The 21,650-nt window shown below is 39.2% G+C and overlaps 1 protein-coding gene across 1 annotated transcript; it reads left to right on the top strand.

Annotated features, from left to right (window-relative positions):
• Positions 1-3,468: 3,468 nt before the first annotated feature.
• Positions 3,469-21,635, top strand: TTPA (alpha tocopherol transfer protein). Its single transcript, XM_075023359.1, has 5 exons — positions 3,469-3,749; positions 12,493-12,646; positions 13,930-14,123; positions 16,699-16,809; positions 18,800-21,635. Exons 1-5 carry the CDS (start codon positions 3,555-3,557, stop codon positions 18,977-18,979), a joined length of 834 nt encoding a protein of 277 aa, XP_074879460.1. The 5' UTR covers positions 3,469-3,554; the 3' UTR covers positions 18,980-21,635.
• Positions 21,636-21,650: the final 15 nt, after the last annotated feature.

Below are 21,650 nucleotides of genomic sequence, written 5' to 3'. Positions count from 1 at the left end.
GAATAAACTAGATTTAATTTAAGTAGAAGCTCAGGCAGTGCTTATACTACACTTTTTTTTTTTAACTTTATTTTTACACCAAGATGGTTTTGCAAATAATCTATTGTGCTGTAAAACGAAAGACAAGTTCTCTGCCATGTACCTACCATCAACTGTCTGCTGAGATTGCTGAATTATATTATAGAGTAAGACTTTTAAAGGCTATTGCTAAGTTGCTGAGTCACCAACCAACCCTGCTAGACAGTATATTGTAAGCTTTTAGGCCTAGTACAATAGGTAAAGGTTTGCCAAAGTTTTGGGCAGTGCTATCAGCACCAGTGAGTAGACAGACAACAAGAAGGATGGATCATGGAGAAATTCAGACAAAAATCAGAAAGAATTTACTGCAACAACTAGACCTGTTACACGTTAGGGTTTCAGTTGCATTGAAGGGCTGACATCTCCAGCACTGCTATGCTGAGGCATTCCCACAGTATTGATTCAGAGAAGAATGACAACTATTATACACTTTTTTTTGCTGTACAAAATGGTCAGCCTTCAGACACAGTAATGGGTTCTCAATTCATTTTTGCTTAGCTTGAAAGATTTCTTTCTTCCACAGTAATATTCCAAAGTACTTTATGTGAACAGGCTCCCATGACAAACTGGGGGTCCCACTGATTTCACTGTCTGCTCTGGATTTCACTGGAAGCTTGCATTTGTACAGGAGTCTACTTACTTGTACAGGACTTTTTTTTTTTACCTGTACATAATAAATACCAGAGTGATAAACAATATTTTTTTCCATGTGACATGCAATTTCATGTCTCTCTAGTTAATAAATGGTAACATAATTCTTCCCAAATGCCTATCCACCCTGGAATATGTGATAGGCTTGAAGAATAAATATTTGGACTTAGATTTTTTTTGGTAGAGTAGTGTTATTTTGTTTTAGCTGGTGTATGCTTCTTTGAGGAGAAAGGCAATAGGAAAGAGCAAGCCATCTGACACCCTGTAAAGCAACTCTCCCAATTATTGTCTTGATTTCCTGACTCATACCTCTGCATTTACACTTTTGAAATGTGTGGATTCTTAGTCAAAAATCAAAGACCTTAAAATTAAACATTCCATGATGGCTTTCTCTGCACAAGTTTAAGCAAGTTAACTAGAACTTAATGTACAGAGATGCTGACTACCTGCTGTCCTCAGTGACTGAAATTAAGTGTTCAGCATCTATGAAAGTTAAACTCCTCATCTTGATCCTATTGAAATTTGTGTACTAATGCTACTTAAATGCATGTGCGTGAAAGACAAGGTCCTTCTATTTATCCATATGATTCACAGAAAGAACATACAACTGCTACTGTAGGGTTGAAACTCAAAAGCTTTTTATGATTTTTGTAGTGTCCTGTAAAAGAAAGGAGCACAGGTACATGTATATTTTACAGTCAGTCTAAGATAGTTGCCTACACAACTCTTGAACACTTGCCACAGAAGACCTGTTAAAGTATGATGTGGGTTTTACACAGATGTAAAGCTTCTGCTGAAAGAGTGCAAATTGCAGCTACCTGGGAAAAGTCTGTTTGTCACAGGAATACACCAAAAGGGAACATCTAAGAGATATTGCCACAATTTCAAGTCTTTGTTGTAGCAGTAATCATCATGGTCCAAGGACACAAAAAAGGCAAAGTTTACAAACAGGCATATTTTATTTAGACTGAGCTTTCAGGTACTTGAGGTCTTTTCCAGATGTAATCAAACAAAACATAAACTTTACGTACAAGCCGCATCTTGCAACAGGTCTTAATTGCTCTGGTGAAGGGTCAAGTATTTGACATGTTGGCTCCTCTGTACGAAGCCCTGATGATATCACATCTTCACTGTCAGAGATAGGAGCTCTCTTAAGTGTTACAAATACAGTCTCACTCATGGAATTTCTAATAGAAACCTTAAATTTACAGATATTTTTGTAACTCAGTCTTGAGGGAAATCACTGCAACTGCTAGTAAAACTAACTTTGGTCAAATATGAAGCCAAAGTCGCAATCCGAATTTTGTAGAAAAGCTAGTTAAAAGCTACAAGTTGCTCAGCTGAAAGTTGTAACAAAAAGTATCTGTATTTTCTCACCCTTTTTGTTTTTACAGACAAACCCCTAAGCTATAAGAATACTGAGATAGCAAAACTAAGTGCTCAAAAATTAGGAAGTGGTGTTTAAAACCACTGTATGACCTTGCTGTAATATCCCTTTGTGTTTGTCCTGCCACCCGTGGCTGGGTTACACGTTTACATGCCATTTTTCCCATGGAGGCTCTGTTCAGCTCTGTACGGAAATAAAAGGTTGAGCACAACCTGCTGTTACTGCCCTCTCCACATTCTGTTCTCTTCGTTTCTTCTATTTCCAGCTTGCTTTTTCTTCTTGATCTAGGGCAGGTCGATACTTCCTCACACCTCCCTGCCATTCTACATGTCTGCCTCCATATACTCTTGACCGCTCCACCCACCTGTTTCCCAATTTTTATCCTTTGCTTGCCCCTGCAAGCCTATCTTTCCTGTTCAGTCCCTTGAGTTCCTGCTTTAATCTCTTTTTTTGGCAAGATTATTCACAGTTCTCCCACCCTTTACCTATCTGCATTTAGTTAGGCAGATTTTTTTTTACATTCAGAAGACTGAGGGGGACACCTGTAGACATTTCAGCAGCATGTAAGAGTCCAAGACATAGCTAGATATGACCAAAGTGCCGATCAAAAAGTAAGTAAGTATTAAGCGTACATGTAGGAAGCCAGAGAAGGGGAAGATAGTCTGGAACAAAGTTTTGTAAACCTTTTAATAGGCCTAAGAATGCCTTATAAATTGTATGTTAAATGAAGTATGGCCTTTAGCCTAAGTAGGCCAGAGAGACCTCAAAGGAAACCTAATAAAAGGAAAGGGTTATAGTATAATAGAACTCTTCCCCTTCGATAATTGAACTCGCTGCTGGGCAGCAAAGTTGGACTAAAGCTGAATTCAATTTCAGCATCCTTCCTCCAGGCAGAGTGGATGCATTTCTATTACTGCATATTCGCCTTAATGACCAGGTGCAACAGCCATCTCTCCTTTCCACAGCAGTTCCCAGCTGCAATGAGGTTTCAGCTTTTCGCCATTTAATAGCTGAAGATGGATTATTTTCGCCTAAAAGGCGAACCGCCCTTAGCGGTTTCCAGGGGTCCGGGTTGACCAGCCTGCGGCGGGCGGTTGCGGGCACCCCCTGCCCCCCAGCAGGAGCCGGAGCAGCCCCTTTTCGGGGCTGCAAGCGAAAACGCGAGAGATGGGCGTAAAGCGTAAAATTCTAAAAACTGGTCAGGCCCGTCAAAGCGAAGAAACCACCCCCGGCGACTGGCCGCCGCAGCCGGGTCGGCCGAGGACGCGGCACACACACCTGCCTCCTCCCCCTTCCCCTCCGTTCCGGGAGGGTGCTCAGGGGTTAAGCCCCGCCAGGGGCGGAGGCAGCCCGGCGGGGCTCCGCCGCGGCTCCGTTTCCAACGGGGCCGGCGGGGCCGAGCGCGGCCGTCGCCTCAGAGCCGGCCGGCGGCGGCGGGATGTCGCAGGGCCCGCCGGGCGCGGGGCACCTCAATGACCTTCCCGACCACTCGCCGCGGGTGCGCAGCGCCGTCGCCGAGCTGCGGCGGCGGGCGGAGGCAGAGCCCGGCCAGCGCTGGACGCAGCCCCTCGCCGACTCCTTCCTGCTGAGGTTCCTGCGCGCCCGGGACTTCCACCTGGAGCTGGCCTGGAGGGTAAGGAGGGCCGGGGGGGTGGGGGCCCCGCCGTCTGCCGAGGGGGAGGAGGAGGGGGCGGCGGCGGCCGCTGCCTCGGCGTGGCGAGCCCCCGCGGCGGCTGTCGGACAGCCCGACCCGGCCCGGGGCGCGGGGCGGGGTCCCGGAGGCCCACCGGGCCTCGCACCCCGCCGCCTCCGGGGGGTCTCGCCGCCTCCGCGGGGGGGGTGTCGCCGCCGGCGCGGGGGGATGCCGAGGCACCGGGGCGGCGGGTGGGCCGGGGGATCGAGCAGCAGGCGGGGGGGCACTGCTGGGGGCGGACGGAGCCTGGGGCTGCGGTGGCGGGTGGGCGAGCCGCGCTGGTTGGGTCGGCCCAGGCCGGGCGGCGAGTTTCAGGGTGTCACTAGCGGGTTGTCACGCGTGTCTTCAGCGTGGCGCCGTGCAGACGCACGGTGTTGTGGCTGGCTTTGGGCAGCCTGGGTGAGGTAGCCGCAAGGTTGCGGTGAGGGCGGTACAGTCACGAAAGGTGGAGGTTACGGTAAGTGTGGTAAGGTCACAGCTCCCAGCAGGAAACGGCGTCCTTTAACGAACAGCTTTATCACGCTTATCAGGCTCGGATTACTAGCTGCTAGTAGTGATACTAGTTTCCCTACAGACTTAAAATTACTCTAACATAAAGCTATGAGTAAAAACTTCTTGGAGTTTAGTCATTTACAACGCTCCTTTCAGGCTTTGCTGAGTTTTGGTACTTTCCTGGCTGTTTGTGTGGCTTTTTGCCTTACAGACAGCGCGTGCGTTTTTTCAATACCAAAAAGTACAAATTGTTATCAGTTGTTTCTTTTGTTTCAGAAAGATTGACAGCCACTAGCCCTTCTGAACAGAAAGTATTTCCAAATCTTCCCAGGGCAAAAGCGTTCATTCACTTGTCCTAACTGGAAACTGTGTTTTATTGGAATTTGATGCTCATGACACAGCATTGTCCAACAGACCTCACCTTCTAGTTTCTGACTTCTCTGCACTGTAGATTTTCTAAGTTTACTTACCATAAGAGAAGACTGTTTGCATATGGATATATTGCAGGATCAGGGTAGCTAAACAAGAATGTGACAAATTAAATTAAACCCTTAATCACAAATAGCTTTAAAAATGGTATTTTGTGTTCTTTTCATTTGGTTCATAAGACTTGCATCATAGGTTTAAACCTTTCCTCCTCAGCAGAAGTAGCAGCAAGTCAAGCCAGATTCCTTTGGATATCTACAGATCTTACTTTTGCTTGAAGTTCCTAAGACTGTTTATATCAGACATGTGCTAACAATTGTAGAACTGTGCCTTTTTTTGCTTTTCCAACAAAAGCCATTTTGTTTTCCTGTATTCCTTGGTTCCAAAAAGTAGGGCTTAATGAAGACAATATGTGCTCCTAAATATGCATTCCTAATTGCATTGCAATTGGTTGTTACTGATAATCCCGTAGACAGGACAGTGGCACTTCAGAATTTGGCCCATATGTTTCTGCGCTTTCTTGTGATTAATTGTGAGATGTCTTGTAGGTAGAACTAATCTTCAAGAGTGAGGAATCAAAGCTAGGTTTAGAGATGGAGTCTACGAAGTAGCAAATTTCTTACATTCTTCTTGAGATTTGGCCCTCTAGGGCTGGGGACCTATTTTGGAAAAGCTAAGTCTTTTTAGAATCTTTTCAGAATTTCTGAGTCTCTACAGGCTTCTAAGTTTCCAAATTTCTTGTTTGGACCCTTCTTTGAACTAAGAGATTCTGATGTTCAAAAACCACCTGTGTTTAATCTTTCCATCTAGAATTTCAGGTCTCCCAATGCTGTAGCTACTTGTACTTAATCTTCCACATACTAGCTGACACTAATTTCTAGGTTACTTCTCTTATAGCATGGGAAGAAGGAAATAAGTACTTTTTTTTTAAGGAATGTGTTTATCTGCAATTGCTATATTAAAGCCCAAGAGAATTATTGTGCAAAAATCTGTGGTGGTCATAAGATGTATGTTCACCTAACCCAAGTCTGACCTCCTGCAGAAGTTATGTTAATAATTCATCCTAGACAGAGCCCTCCTGCCATCAGTCCAGACAGTGGCTGCTCCCTCTTCTCCTGGTTTGATGTTGCCTTTCAGATTGGAGTTCAGGCTGATACGGTCCCTTTTTGCCCACTGGGCTCCTGTGTACTACTGCGTAATACTTGCAGAGCAGCTAAGGGGTAATCAAAGTTTGTGGCTCAGTCAGTGTTTATAACTGGAGGTCTTCAAGCTCTTGTCAAGCATCTTTCTTAGCATGGGCTTATACTTAGCCTTAAATAAAAATCAAGAGTCTGGCAACTGACCAGACTGTGTATTGATGCATCCCTGGTTAATATTTGACACAGATTTATCTGATTTCAGTTTATCAACATTTGGAAATGCTTCAGAAAAGAATATTTGGGTAGATTGTGGCAAGACATTCTGTTTGTGAATCTTTTATGATGCCTCATTCCAACAGCAATCTTTTACACTTTTCTACTGGCAATTCCAAACTTCTTTCAAGTACTGATTTATCAATATATATCATGCTAGGAGGAAATCCACCACTGAAACAGGGAGCTGGAATTGAAGAACTTGAAGAGCTAGAACTGTCTGTATTTTTTAAAGCCAATGATTATTCAATTAAGTTTAGTAACAGACTATTCTCAAGTTAGAAGAGAATTCGTCTTCTGCATTTTGAATCACAGGAAGGATTAGTCTTGGCCCAATGCCTTATCTTAGAAAGTGGTTGGAGATGTATGCATGAACCCGAACCGCTTAAGTACAAGCCCCAGAAGAAGAGATGAAGTTAAGCAGATAGCTTCCACGAAAGGTTTTCAAATGCATGAATGTTGTTGGTAAGAAAGTGTTAAGTCAGGCTACATGAAATACTGGCAGAGATTTGCATCTAGGAATGAACACAGAGTCCTTTGATACAGGCTAACAATGACTGTCAAACACCACAACAAACCTTCCACAGGTAAATAAGAAATTTTCTTGTCCCGTGAGACTTCTAGGTAATACTGCCCTACTGTTATGGTTTAACCCCAGCCAGCAACTAAGTACCACACAGCTGCTTACTCACTCTCCACCCAGGGGGATGGGGAAGAGAATCGGGAAGAAAAAAGTAAACTCATGGGTTGAGATAAGAACAGTTTAATAGCACAGAAAGCAAGAAACTAATAATGATAATGCTAATAAAATGACAATAGTGCTAATAAAATGACAATAGTAATAATAAAAGGATTGGAATATACAAGTGATGCACAATGCAATTGCTCACCACCTGCCAACCGACACCCAGTTAGGCCCTGAGCAGCGATCCCCCCAGCCCCACTCCCCCCAGTTTATATACTAGACATGATGTCACATGGTATGGAGTACCCCTTTGGCCAGTTTGGGTCAGCTGCCCTGGCTGCGTCCTCTCCCAACTTCTTGTGCCCCTCCAGCCTTCTTGCTGGCTGGGCATAAGAAGCTGAAAAATCCTTGACTTTAGTCTAAACATTACTTAGCAACAATTGAAAACATCAGTGTGTTATCAACATTCTTCTCGTACCAAGCTCAAAAACATAGCACTGTACCAGCTACTAGGAAGACAATTAACTCTATCCCAGCTGAAACCAGGACACCTACCTACCAAAATTCACACTCGGAAGGAACAGTGTTATATCATTACAGCATCTCTTGTGCCTTTGTAATTCCTGTTAGACATACAGGTATGGATGAAATGATAATGCTGCAAAAGATTCCAGTCCGGATATAAATTCATACCTGAGCTGAGCATGTTGTTTGCTCATTAATTTGTACAGATCCACCTACCTACTATATATGCTCTAAACTGAGAAGTGGGGTTACGGGTCCCCATTAATTCTGCTAAAGCAATGGGTTTATATATCGCTTTTTTAATGTACCAGCTATGTATCTATGTTTGACTTCATTGTGATCAAAACTACTGTCACCCGGATTCAGTAGTGATATGAGAAATCTGGAGAACTAGCATCTCCTTTCCTCCATAAATCTTTTTGCATCCCACAACTTTTGTATAAGGCTAATTCTTATTGACTTGGGGATACTGTCTTTTTGTACTTGAAATAGATTATACTCTGGTGAAAAGAATGAAAATCTTTAAATTCACTAAAAATGCAAAATTGAAACTCTATGCCAAGAGATGTTTTCATAACATACCACTTAGAATTTTGTAAGCATTGTTTTTATGGCACTCAAAACTGTCTAAATATCTAGGATACTTTCAGGAGTTCTGGTTGATATAAAGGTATAGAGCCAGACTTTTTCTTTGCTCTGCATTTGACTTATGGCAGAATTAAGACCTTCTAGTATGTTGCACCACAAAGAAGTTGTTTAGAATAACTATGATGTACAAGAAGGATTGTTTTCTATAGTGTCAAGCATATTGCTGAGTCTCAGGCATTATCTCTGAGCAACTTCACATCATTCAAATACAAATACCAAGTTTAAATCAGTTACTTGGCAGTAACTTCCATCAATACAGAGGGATTCCTCAAAAAGGATGGAAGAGCCCCTATTAGGCTCTCTGGCCTGACTGTTGAGGAAACACAAATCAGTCAGCCAGTCTTCCCTTTGTGCTGAGCCAAATGTCTCAAATTACGCATGTGCCAGTCTTTTCCCAAGTGGCAAAGAGGGTAATGCATATGGAATTGGGAAAGTTCAATGCTTCTATAAAAATATTTTAAATTCTTTGTCTATACCATATGTTTAAATTCTGTGTGTTGCTATATACACATATATAAAAAAAAGTATAAAATATATATGCATAAAGGTGTGTGTATATAAATATGTGTGTGTGTGCTTATACTCTAAAGCTTGAGCTGTTGGTTTCTCCATCAAAGATTGCCAATAGAAACCTTTTTTCTCCCTAAACATCGTGCAAGTTCGTACAACTGCTGACACAGTAGAGGCCTAATTCTGTCTAGCATCCTTGTTAATATGAATAAATTGTTATTAATAAAGAAAAAACATAATTAATTTACATATACAAATACATTGGTTTCTGTTAAGAAGCACGGTGTGTTTAGTTCTTTTAATTCTAAGTAAAGTACTAAGTTCACTTTTTTGTTGTTTTGTAGCACATGAATCATGGATTAATCAGTAACTTTATCATTTTTGATGTTCAGAAATCTGGAACTATCCCCAGCAGACCTCAGGAAAAAACCCTCTTAACTAATGCTTAACTCCAGACACTGGAGGTTTTCATCCAGCTTTTCCTATTTATCAAGTTATCTTGCATCTATTTTCAGACGCTGAGCTCATGCTAAGTAGGTTATTCAGTTTGTAAACACAGATAATTATACATTGAGACGTTTTCTTGTGTTCAAAGTGCATGAGCTATTTTTTATACAAGGTAATGAATGCTCCTGTTTTTCCTGATATTAGGTTACTTCATTGTCTACCTCCAGACATTATTATATGTAATATTTATGTTTCTCCTTGCTGTCTTTATTGAAAATAAATTTTTCATGTTTTTCAAATATTCTCTGTGAATTTCTGTGTTTAAACACTGTTAAACTAGAAATTTTTAAAATAAAGTAAAATAGTAAGTACCCACTGGTAGTTTTTTAATTCTTCTATATGTTTGAGGATTACTCATGTAAGTAGCTCTGTCTGACTTGAGTATGTCCAGCTCCTAGGAAAGGGATTGTTTCCATAAGTAAAAATTTACAGAAAATGTCCCAAAACTAGCTATAGAAGTTATGGAAGATTATCTAACACTAACCTTCAGCTCTAAATTATTTCAGCTGATTAGATCAGATGGTTTTCAAAATCTGAGAACTCTTCAGCATTCATGGTTTTCTGGCCAAGAGAAGTACATTTGGAGCTTAGCCATGTTATGTGTCTATGTAAAAAGGTGTACCACTTGCCCATGTCATGAAAGGTGTCGGAAGTATTCCAGCCACCTACTTACTCCTTTATGGACTCACCAGTTAGGTAAATCATGTCTTTCCTAAGGATCGTGAGTATGTCACAAGCTGTGAACACCATTTCTTTTCTCCCAAGGTCCAGAACTTAAACCTTTGCCATTTCCAACTTGGAAAATGGAAATATTCATGAAAATAAGAAACTAACTATACTGACAGGATAGGATTATTTAGGAGATTGAATGAATGTATCATTTTTATTCTCATCTTGGTTTTGGCAGGCAGCTCTTCAAAGAGCTGTTTAAAATATTTATGTATTTGTTAGGTTCATTAAGTTGTGGTACAACAGATTTTAGAAGCAAAGCAAGAAATGATAAAGCTAGAGATGGTTGCATAGTTGTTTTGAGGGTGGTTTTGTATTTTGCTGCTGTTTATGTGTTTGTATTGGAAAGACCGAGGAAAAGAACGTAATATGTTGACAGTGCTGTCTGGTTGGCACAAAGCAGTTAGGATTGCTCAAACAGTGCCCTTTGTAGAGAGTCAAGTACTAACAGAGTGAGATAATCAGAGTACCTAATCAGGACTATTTTTGAAATCATAGTGAATTTCTATTCCACAAATTAACTTATTTTCCCTACGTCACGCCCCCCCCCCCCCCCTTTTTTATTTGTTTGGTTTTAAGTTGTCATAGGCAAACCGATTTAATGCAATCAAAAGGCTTCTAGTAAAATTCTCCTAATGGATAAATGTTTGTTTCTATGGTGTATGATTTAGGATGAGGCTTTTACCGACTTCCTCATTACCAAATCAAATGGGATTCCAGTGTGGCAGATGAACTTTTTCATTTTTGTACCTATAAATACATATTTATAGGTGCTCTTTCCATAGAGGATATAGGCAATTTCTGATCAGTATACCTTGTATTTGTAAGTAAATTCTGCTGACAAACTGTAGTGCCTTATGAACAGTTTCCTCATGACAATTTGTTTGAGACACCTTCAAAATAATTCAAGACCTTAATCTGAGGAGAAAAGCCTTAAGCTGAAGAAAAAGTTTATGTTTTATGTAAAATGATACAAGAAACTTGAAAGTAGAGGGAAGGGTAAGAAATAAGACCAATTATCTAACATAAGCATGATATGGGTGAGTCTCAGGTTTCACTCTTAAGAGTTTGTAGGTAAGCATCAGCATAGCTGATGCTGTGATGGTTCCAAAGGATGAATTCAGTATCCACTGAGGTTCCTTCTGACCATTCTTTCTATGAAGATGGTGAAGAAATGATTCTTGCATAAATTACAAATTTCCTGTATCTATTTAAGTTTATGTTTTATTAGTTGGAGTTGTCAGTTCTTTTAACTCTAATGCCTCTGTTGCAAAATGGGGAGTAATTGAGAAATTAATAAAAATTAATTTCTGTTAATACAGATTATCAGAAGTAAAAGACTGTTGGTCGATGCTTTCATTGTGGTGACCGTGTTTAATTTGTGAAACTGTGCTGAGGATCAGATGGTTATTTCCTGTTTGATGAAATATAGTAACAATTTGAAAGGCTAGCCTGTGTGTTCTACCTTTAAGATTTAAACCTACATTTCAGTTTGTTGGAAACAAGATATTGAAAAATTCTGATTCTCTTAGCTCCTTTGAAGGTCTCAGGTTAGAAGTCTAAACTGTAGCTATTTAGGAAATTGTAATACCAAATCTAAATTACTTGCCAGAGCTATCCCTCTACCCTTCAAACTCAGTGCTAGAGAATTAGCATGGGTGATCCAGCAGAGGCAGAATTTAGTTGATAAATTGAGAGGAAGCTTTTTAGAAAGTAGTCTTGCACAGCTTCCCGCTTACCTATGCAAAATGTCTTAAATCAATTTTAGTTGCAGAGCATGGTAGTCCATTTTCTCCACTACCACTTAATTAATATTAAAGGAGAAAAAGTAATTAGACTTGGAAATTAGAACTACTGCATCACCAACTTAATTTTTCATGATCCATCTCTAAGATGACCTTTCACAGTATCACCTGTAAGTCCTCTACAGAGATGTTACCTCAGAAAAGAACACCTTTAATTAACTCTTCCTTACAGTTAGGCCATAGTCTTTCAACACACGGCCCTTCCTGTTCCTTAGCCATACTAGTTTATGATGCTGCCTTCCAGCCTTAGGAGCCAGGGTGGTCGTGTCCCTGATAACGGACAGGATCTCTGTTTTAGCAGAACAGGTTCTCATTATTTCCACACTGGAGGAGGGAAATTGTCTAATGGGTAGTGGACCCACTACATTGTTATTTTCTGCCATTTCAGAGGGGTAGGAGGGACTTTGAAAATATTCTTCAGACATGCTGATGATCATGTCTTTCTCAAATAGTAAACAAAAATTATTAATGACTGTGTGTACAAAATGGGCCCATACTTTGTGGAGGGGGAGGGTGGGTGGGTAAATCAGAATGTTCCTCTGTAAAATTTTGCATGTGTAAATTCAACAAAACCTGAATGAATCTGATGCAGTATCAAACTGAATAACCCTAAATGTAACCTGAATAAGAAAACTGGGGTTTAGATGTATTTTACATAGAAACTACAGGCTTTTTCTACACACTCCAATTTTCTCTTCTGCTAGAAAATGACAACTGCAGTCCATTAACAATTTGACAGAATTTAATTCATTGTAACTCACTCACTTGATACAGTATAGCAACCTTCTGCTTCTAGGAGTGATTTGCTTAAAATACACAATGAAATGATAGCTAATTTAATTAATTAAACCTCTGACTTTAACCACATGTTGAAAACTTATTTTTAACTGTGCTCTTCATGTAATACCTGATGCTTACCTGACATCCACATTTATTTTTTCCAGTTATTGAAGAATTACCAGAAGTGGAGAATTGAATGCCCAGAAATAAGTGCAGATTTACAACCGTCTTCTATTCTTGGTCTTTTGCATGCTGGCTATCATGGAGTCCTGAGATCAAGGGACCCACATGGAAGCAAAGTTCTAATATACAGAATTGGTGGGTGACAAAATTCCTTGGACCTGTTTCACATCTGGCTGTGACATTGATGTTTTTGTTTTGGTTTGGGGTTTTTTTGTTGTTTTGTTTTGTGTGGTTTTTTTTAATTATCACAATTTCAGCAGCAAAATAGAAGTATTTTATGAATGCAACACCAGGCGTTGATACCATTAGATAATATCAGAATGTCTTAACTAGAAAGGTAACATATTTATGTTCCCTGTCAGAAATACCTTTACATTAATATAAAAGTGAGTTTATTGAGCTGTAACAGTTACATGATTTGACTTATATACTGGTATGGCTAAAGCTGTACAATCCTTTATGAAGAACTTATTTCCTTTTTAGTGGAATTCTTGTCTGCATCAAAAGAAGTCTTAAGCTTAAAAGCCTAAAACTTGTAAGAATATGTGGTTATTTTGGTGTGAGTGTCCCAACAATTATTTGTTTCCATGCACATTTTCAAAGCTGTGCTACAACTCTGGTACTTGTGCAGATGCAGCACAGAGCAGGGAGAGAGAACAGAAAAAAATGTGTACACCTAGTCACATACCAATGTTTGGTTTAGATACGGATGAGAGGTTCTCTGGGTTTTCACTGTTTACGCGTAGCCAAAGAGCCCTATCTAACACCAATCTGAAGATCCTTGGTTTGTTTGATGCACTCCCAAAAGTCTTTTAAAAAAAAGATGTAGTTAAATGATCATGTGTTACCGTATTTCTTTGTGCTTGTTTTGGACAGAGACATTATTTTTGCCAACTTTCAAAGAACTGTTTTATTATCAGTTGATTTAGTAGAAAGTTGTGCTCTCTGAAGCTTTCATCTAGTGTTAAGGCTCATCCCGTGCAATTCCTTGCTCAGGCCTCAGAAAAACAAGTGAGATTCACTGAATCTTGGCAGAATTACTATATTGAAGAAAAATTATATGAATTGATTGGATTGGTGATGTGTAGTTTCTGCTAGCATGACTGTTAGTGAATTAAGCTGTTCCTGTCAAAACCTTGTACTGGAGGCTATGGACATAGGTCGGACATACTACATTAGGTGGCATCTACAACCATCTACCATTAGGTGGTACCATCTACAAGAAGAGTATAAAAGATGAGTGACAGAGCAGGCACTCAAAATAACTTCTGTACTGGCAAATTGGTTTATTTCAGGATCTTTAATACTGCTGGTTACTTCTTATTCCTGAGAAGGACATTAGAAGCAGTAGCAGACAAAAGTACAGGTGTACATGGCATTCTTGTGGTAATGCACAAATAAATCTATTTACCCTTCAGGACAATGGGATCCCAAGTTATTTACAGCATACGATGTGTTTCGTGTAAGTCTCATCACATCTGAACTCATTGTAAAGGAGATTGAGACTCAGCGGAATGGAGTCAAGGCTATCTTTGATCTTCAAGGGTGGCGATTTGCTCATGCATTTCAAATCAGTCCAGCAGTGGCCAAGAAAATTGCTGGTGTTCTCACAGTAAGTATGACATACTGCTTTATGCTGCTTCATTGTTACAACTCCCAATTTTTCATCTGTTCTAAGCTATAGTAAATTTTCCTTCCGTAGTCCTTCCTAGAGTCTATACAGCTTTAAAGAACAAAAGCTTAAATCCATTGTCATAGGTTGTGCTTGATTTGACTTAAAGTATGTTCTTGTATAGCACTAAATGCCCTTTAACCTCTGATGTTTTATAAGAACTCCACCAGCCTGGTACGACACAAAAATTTCATGAGTGTAAGAGCAGATGAAGCCCAGTTTTGTGAGGATTTGTGTTCATTACCCCACTTCATCTCTTCTCTTCCATTCTCTTGTGCATTAACTCAACATTCAAAGTTTTTTTCCCTGAGACTCAGAGAAGATGAGAAATAGCATGCGCTAAGAGTAGTTAAGGGCAAGACAGTACTAACTTGTTGCCAGTATAGATGATGCTACGTGATCTTCCATCTGCTACCAACAGAATGTATAATGTTTATGTTCTGCTTGCTTTTTGCTCCCCAACATGAGCAACTCACTGCTGCCTCACCTTGTATTTTTCACAAAACTTGTAGGAACTTTACTGTATTTAAGACTTGTTCTATTTGTCAAACTCGGTTGAACTTTGCCAATGGATTTGAGAGGGGAAAAAAAAAGAATGAAAGGAAAAAAGAACGGGACAGAGAATTGACAGTGCAGTCCTATAATCCCATTTTCCTTCAGAAGTTAGTTTGAAAGTCAGTAATAAAAAAGCTGCTAGGCTGTGATATGGAAATGAGCCAGGAAGATAATCTCTTGTTCTGATTTGGTAAGGTGCATATCTGAGGTTCAGTCAAAGCTTAGTCATTGAACTAATATCATCAGAATGTCAGCTGCTCTTCTGTTTTGATATCTGCTGTAAAACTTCAGTGAAACCAGTAGGTATTCCCAACTTTCCACATCTAGAATAAGAACTCTTCATGTTCATATGATCCTGGGCCAGATCTCATGAGAACAGGACTAGTGACAGTGTTTCAGTTGATTTCTGAGGTAGTAAATAAATTGCTGGTAATTTTTTACCCTTGAAATAGAGCAGAAAGGAAGTAGAATATGATTTGCAATTATGTCTAAAGGTTTCAGTCCATTATCTCAGACCAGGAAATTCTTTGTATGTGATGTTTCCATCTTGACCTATTTCAGATTTGTTGCAAGCTTTTCAAGCTTCTAGACGTTCATTATAGCTATTGAAAAAAAGACAGAAAAAATTATTGTGTTTCCAGTGTTCTTTTCGAAGAAGAGAAAAAAAAGTTTAACTCATTTTTTTCAGATTCCTTCCATCACTATAACTGGGTTCATATATTTCACCCAGAGATTGTCTTAGTGTTGTTCAATATGCTTGTAAGTAAAAATCAAGGAACCTTAGTTTTAACCCTATGTTTTCCATAAGAAATGTGTTTTGCAAATTACTATCCTCTATAAAGAAACAGAAGTTAATAGAAAGAAAATATGTACTAAGGAATGGAAAGCATAGTAAGATTAGTAAGTGACATTAGCTTGAAAAATCTGCTACCCGAGGCAAACCCAAATTGCTTTGTGAAAAACATGATAGTAGACTTTAAGTATACAATAACACATAATAACATGCAGTAAACCTATAATCTGGTAGTTTTAAGGTCTCTATCATACATTAAAATCTAAAGGGAGTTGTACTTAAGAAATGTGTGGGGTTTGGGGTTTTTTTTATCCGTAGAAAAGTGCATGAAACAATAATGTGAGAAGAGCTACTGTACTAGTGGGGAGAAGTGTAAGTGAGAAGTACCATTTTTGTAAGCATAAAACCTCTGGTTGCAGAGGTAGTATCAGGTGGGATATGAATGGAAGCTGTACTTTCCCCATTGTGTAATGCTGTCTTTGAGCACTGCCATATTTTCTTTTAACTTTCAAAGGTCTGGTACTTCTAAATGAATCTTGAATGCAAGTAGAAGTATGTCATATTATAAAGGCTGTATAGCAGATATAATTTTTATTTTCATTACAACAGTAATCTTGTAAAGCTGAACTTCTGGCTTGGGCAAATTCCCAGTAATTTCAAGGCTTGTCTCTAAATTATAAATACAATTTATTTAACTTAAATTTAGTAGCTTCAATGGTTTATATTTTTATATATTTACATATTATCCTTCAGGCTGTGAATTGCCAATGAAAGCACATGGCTAGATTGCTTTTTGGTAAATCAGCAGCAGAATCTCTGTTGTGAAGAATTATACCTCTGAGGAAGGCTGAGCACAAGCTTTGTGTACATTGCTTATGTGCAAATTGATGAGGGTTTTATTTGTTTGTTTGATGGGTTTTTTAATAGTCAACCTCCCCTCATACTGATTTTTTTTTTTTCCCCTTGTAATGGGAGGAGCAAGATAGGATTTTTCTGAGTGTTGTTGGGGCAGTGTAGATTCAGAACACTCCAAAGAGCAGGGTTGGCAAGGTCAGGAGTAATTCTCTAACCTATGGACTAGACAGTTTTCACAGACTTGTCCTTAACAATAGAATGTTTTCAATAATATTTTCTTTTTCTTACACTGTTTTTCATGTATGTTGACAGGATTCCTTTCCACTAAAAGTTCGAGGTATCCACTTGATTAATGAGCCTTTATTCTTCCACCCAGTCCTCGCTCTAATTAAGCCTTTTCTCACTGAAAAAATAAAAGATCGGGTGAGTGCACACAAATATTTTTTTTCTGCCGCAAAACTCTTACATGACAATCTGTAGCACTTCCCTTAGGATCTGGTACTCCTGAGCACTGAAGAGCATAAATCATTTTTGTCTGTTAGTGCCATTCAGGCCTCCAGAATCTAATTGTAAAGCGCTTGCAGTTATCAATAATGTGAGAGTTGTAAGTGGTCGCTGTTATCACTGCTCTAAAGATAAAAACCACTGTGACACAGAGAGGTTAAATAATTTGCTTGAGGTCACACAGCAGTTCTTCTGCAGAACTAGGAAGAAATAGGTCCTGGATCTCCCAGCACTCTGCCTATAAATGACAGAAATTGTCACTGAACAGTGATGTTATGCTCCAAGTTGCACAGAATTAGAAGATGACAACTTTTTAGTTCTGAAAGACCTGCAGAGGCATTTATGCATTAAACATAGGTCAGGCTGAAGTTGAAAGTTTCTTTCCAAATAGCTCCTTAATTGTTTTAAATTGTTCTGCAGTTTTAAATCCGAAAACCTTGTTTGTATTTGGATGCAAAAGCATGCCAAGAATTCTGGTTTATTGTAGCATAGGAAGAATATTGGCGGTTTCAGCTGGCACAAAAGGAAGTACTGTGAAGTGTTAACAGCAGGACTAAGGTACAAAATAATCAGTCCTGCCTATTGTTATTCCCATTCTGAAGCCTCCTTGTCTCAGCACGTGGATCTTCTGCATTTGCAGTAGCTACGGCACTCCAGGACAGTAGATCCAGATTTTTCTGGTCACTGTTAGCTGTTATTTGCCAGTCCCCTTTTTGGAGCATGTGTATTTTGTTACGGGAGAGAGGCAAGATTCTTTCTGCCAGCCTTGTGCAGTCCCTCACTCTTAAAAGATGACTAAAAAGTGTCTGATGCCATGGCACTTCTCTCAAATTAATACCTCTGAAAAAAGCCCCTGTCACCTGATCTAGCTCAGAATATCTTGGGCTAGAACTCAAAAAGCAGAAAAGAGGTTAGATGGAGAGTAAAGGCATAAAAGAAAACAAACCAGATATTGCAGTTCATGGAGTGGAATAGAAGCAGATTGGCTTGTGTCCTGGCTTAGTTAGAGGTATGATCTGAAAAAAAAACCTCAGCCAGTTCCCCATACCCTCATAGGAATAATTACTATTCATTCATTCTTTCACTTTCTGATGAGGAAGTGTTAGATAAAAGGCAGCCAACTACTACAGGAGTGCATATTCTTGTAGTTTTGTGTAATAATAATTGCAGAAAATTCTTGTCAAGTGTTCATAAGAGGCCTATAAAAGTGTCTGACTGGAACTAATGAACAAGGCTTCAAAATAGCTACAATGAAGCAAAAAGAGAAGAACCGAAAGTACAGTATTACAAGGGTTAAAGTGGAGGAGTACTCCAGGATCTAATTTCAGTTGGAACAGAAACATAGGGACTGAGATATAGATTGTTTTGAATATCCTCCTTGGCACCTGTCTGAACCTACATACATGCTACATAAAGTTGTTTTTAAATAAATGTAGCAGGACCAGATAGTAATGACCAGGAGCCAAACACTGTTCTTTTCTTGGAAATGACTGAAAAGCAAGTACATGATAGCTGTCATGACAAGACCAAACCCCAGTCTTCCCATGGTTTAGCTCACTTTAGCTGTGTGGATGTAGCGTGTACCCTCATCAGTGTTGCGAAGCCAGTGTGGAAGAAGCATGTAGTTAGTTTTGGCTCCTGCACTCAGAGCTGCATAAAATGCAGTTCTCGGGTTGTAGCCCATGCTTCAAGCTGCAGATATTGAGCAGGACAGAGTTTGAGCACCCATGGGAAACTCAATTATGTTGTACTTTCTTCTTCATTTAAGGAGCTCATTATGAACAAGTACACTTGTTTAGTCAAACCAAGCTGGTAGCTTCAGTTCTTGCACCGAGTTTCTTTGCTGCGTGTTTTCACTCAGTAGTCTAGCATTCATACCCAAGTAAATTCTTTTCATGTTTTGTTTTAGGTGTATATGCATGGAAATAACTACGTGCAGAGTCTGACTGAACATTTCCCGGTCAGCATTCTCCCCCAGGAATACGGAGGGGAGGAAGTCTCCATGGAAGAGCTGGCCAAGGAATGGACTGACTTTATAATGGCATCTGCAGATTATCTTCAGAGCATTTCTCTGGTTGCCCAGGAATAACCTTATTACAGTATTATATCAGTTCTTGAACACTGGAAGTGGAAATAAGTTTAATACAAAATATTTCATGTAAACTTGAAATTACTGTAAATGAAATCAGTATGTCTTTGCAGGGCACTGAGTATTATATTGACTACACTTTCATACTAACTGGATTCTATCAGTATGTACATCTGAAGAGATTAAGGAATTCTGCATATTTGCAATACTGTTTGTAATTGATTAACTTGTATGACAAAAAGCTGAATGCTGTGTTGGATATCAGGGATTGATACTGCTCCTGTTAAGTCTTTGGAGATGACTCATCTGTAATAATGCAGTCCAGAACCTTATGCATAGCTCTTGTATCTTGGCTTGTCAAAATAATACGATACAAAAAAGAACGGAACATGAATGGGGTAGACTAGTTTATTTTGGAAGTATGACTACAGGGCTAATTTACAAGGAGTAAAAAGAGGCTGCTTTTTAGATTGACTCTCAGGAAAAAAGACTGTTTTGTTAGTTTGTGTCAAATTGAAAATTAGTCAGCAATAGTGAGACATCTGTGTTAATCTTTGTGCTGCTTGTGCAGCTTCCCTTTTTGTGCTAATTAATACAGTAATCTTCCAGAGGACAATAGGGGAAACACCATGTACCTATTCTTCAAGGGACAGTATGAATCAGAAGGAGCAACTGGTAAAAGTGTCAAAACAACCTTGAAAATCCTGATTTTCTTTCTTCAAAGAGATACTGTCCATGGACAAGCGATAAGCGACTGAGATTATGATCATCTTTAATTCAGTTGCTACTGTAGAGTGCTACAGAGGTCAAGTTCTTAGCTGTTTGCAGTATCTGTTGGTTTTGAAGGGTGAAGTAGATTATCCTTTGTGCATCTGAACTTTAGAAATACCTGTTGTATGGTTTAAGGGTGCTTGTAGGTCACTTTGGACCTCAGCATAGGAGATGCTGGGAATCTTCTTTTTATTTTCAGAAAAGTAATTGGCAACTTGCCAGTCTATATCTTCTGTTGGGCACTGGAAGGAATGATTTTTAATTTCTGTTGAGCCCTCTTCTTTATTTCTGTAGGGATAATGAAAAAAAAAATCTGTCTATACTTATTGAAAACAGATTTTTTTTTTTAAGGGACATTATTCAGATATGACCACTGCATGTGTAAAAGCTATCACTCACATTACATGCAGTATTACCCTGCAATCCCCAGTATTTAATAATCTAAAACATTATTTTATTTTTCACTCAGCTTTTTGTTAAAATCTGTTAGTCCACCAACTGCTAGAGTTCATTTACCCCATTTTTAATGCTGTTTTGTAATAAGCCAGGGGGTCCTTGCGTAAGCACTATTTATTTAAGCATTCCAGGAATCCGTAACAAATGCTTTGTTCCTCAGGTAGCTAGAAATGCTAACTTCAGTTATTCTGGAATCTTTAGGACATTGGGATGTTATATTAATATATGCTTAGGGCAGAGAAATGAGACTGTCCTATTAAATCAGAAATTTCTTATTTTAGATTATCATTAATACTGCATTATTGCAAAAGCCATTGGAGGCTATTCTTTATTAACAAGAGGAACATCTATGAAAGGCCCATAGAGTACTTGTTGGTTGTCGTTTCTTCTGCTGTGGTAAGGTCAGTGCCAGATACAAAATTATTTCAAAACTGACAAGGATTTTTTTTTCTTTTTTTTTTTTTTAATTCCAGTTCGCTCATTTCCTCAAGTGCATTTTTCATTCTTCTCCTTCAGGGTATCTTTGATAGGGAGGGAGCCTAAAGTTAAAGAAACATTTTCCAGATACATTTTCATAGATTCACATATTTCATGTACCTTTCTTTTTTCTCAGATTGGACTATTTTGCAATGCAAAAGCTCCGTAAATAGAGGAGTTCAGTGAAGTCCTAATTCTTCTTTATAAGAAAATAGACTAAGTAGTCAGGCATTTGGCAATTCTTCAAGTGAGTAACTCAAGTTGCAAATCATTTACAAACTGGAGAACTGAAGCTATTGTCTTAATCTGACGCTCCTTCAATTTTAATCCTTGAATGTAAACTGCATAAAGGAATGTACTGTGTTTCAGTGAACAGGAAGATTTAAACTTTTCCTATGAAACCAATCTCTAATCGTTGCTGTTTTGTGCAGCAGAGACTTCATTTGATTGCATATGTATATGCACATGGACAAAATGTAGCTGTGGGTTTTTTTAGTTGTCATTTGGACTACACCAGCTGTATGAAGTCTTAAATGTCTTCAAAAATATCCTGAATGTATTATTAAATGGTAACGTGTGTGCCACGTTAATTATTTGTTAATGTTTACGTGTTATGTAGACGGTAGCAACTCTGCGTAAGGTACAATTGCAGTTTCTGCTCCTAATGGGGACAGGAGATCATTAGGACATTTGCGTAAGGAATGGGAGAGGTATTGGTGGGATGGGTGGTGGCGTGGCAGCTCCGAGCTGCCGAATCACCAGAACAAAGGAGGAAAAATCTCTTAAGCACATTGTTCTTCTCTAAGAGTACCAGGAGTGCCTCTAAAAAAATAAAGTTGCCGTTAAATGCTGACGCAGATACAATTTTCTACTGACTATAAGCACAATGTAATGCGCAATGTTTTTTAATTTTTTTACACATTAACAGCGTTATATTAATAAACCTTTTCTAGCTGAACGAGCCTGG

Source organism: Buteo buteo, chromosome 3 (genome assembly GCF_964188355.1).
Source record: "Buteo buteo chromosome 3, bButBut1.hap1.1, whole genome shotgun sequence".
Taxonomy (NCBI): domain Eukaryota; kingdom Metazoa; phylum Chordata; class Aves; order Accipitriformes; family Accipitridae; genus Buteo; species Buteo buteo.
This window is presented reverse-complemented; position numbering and strand designations above follow the sequence as displayed.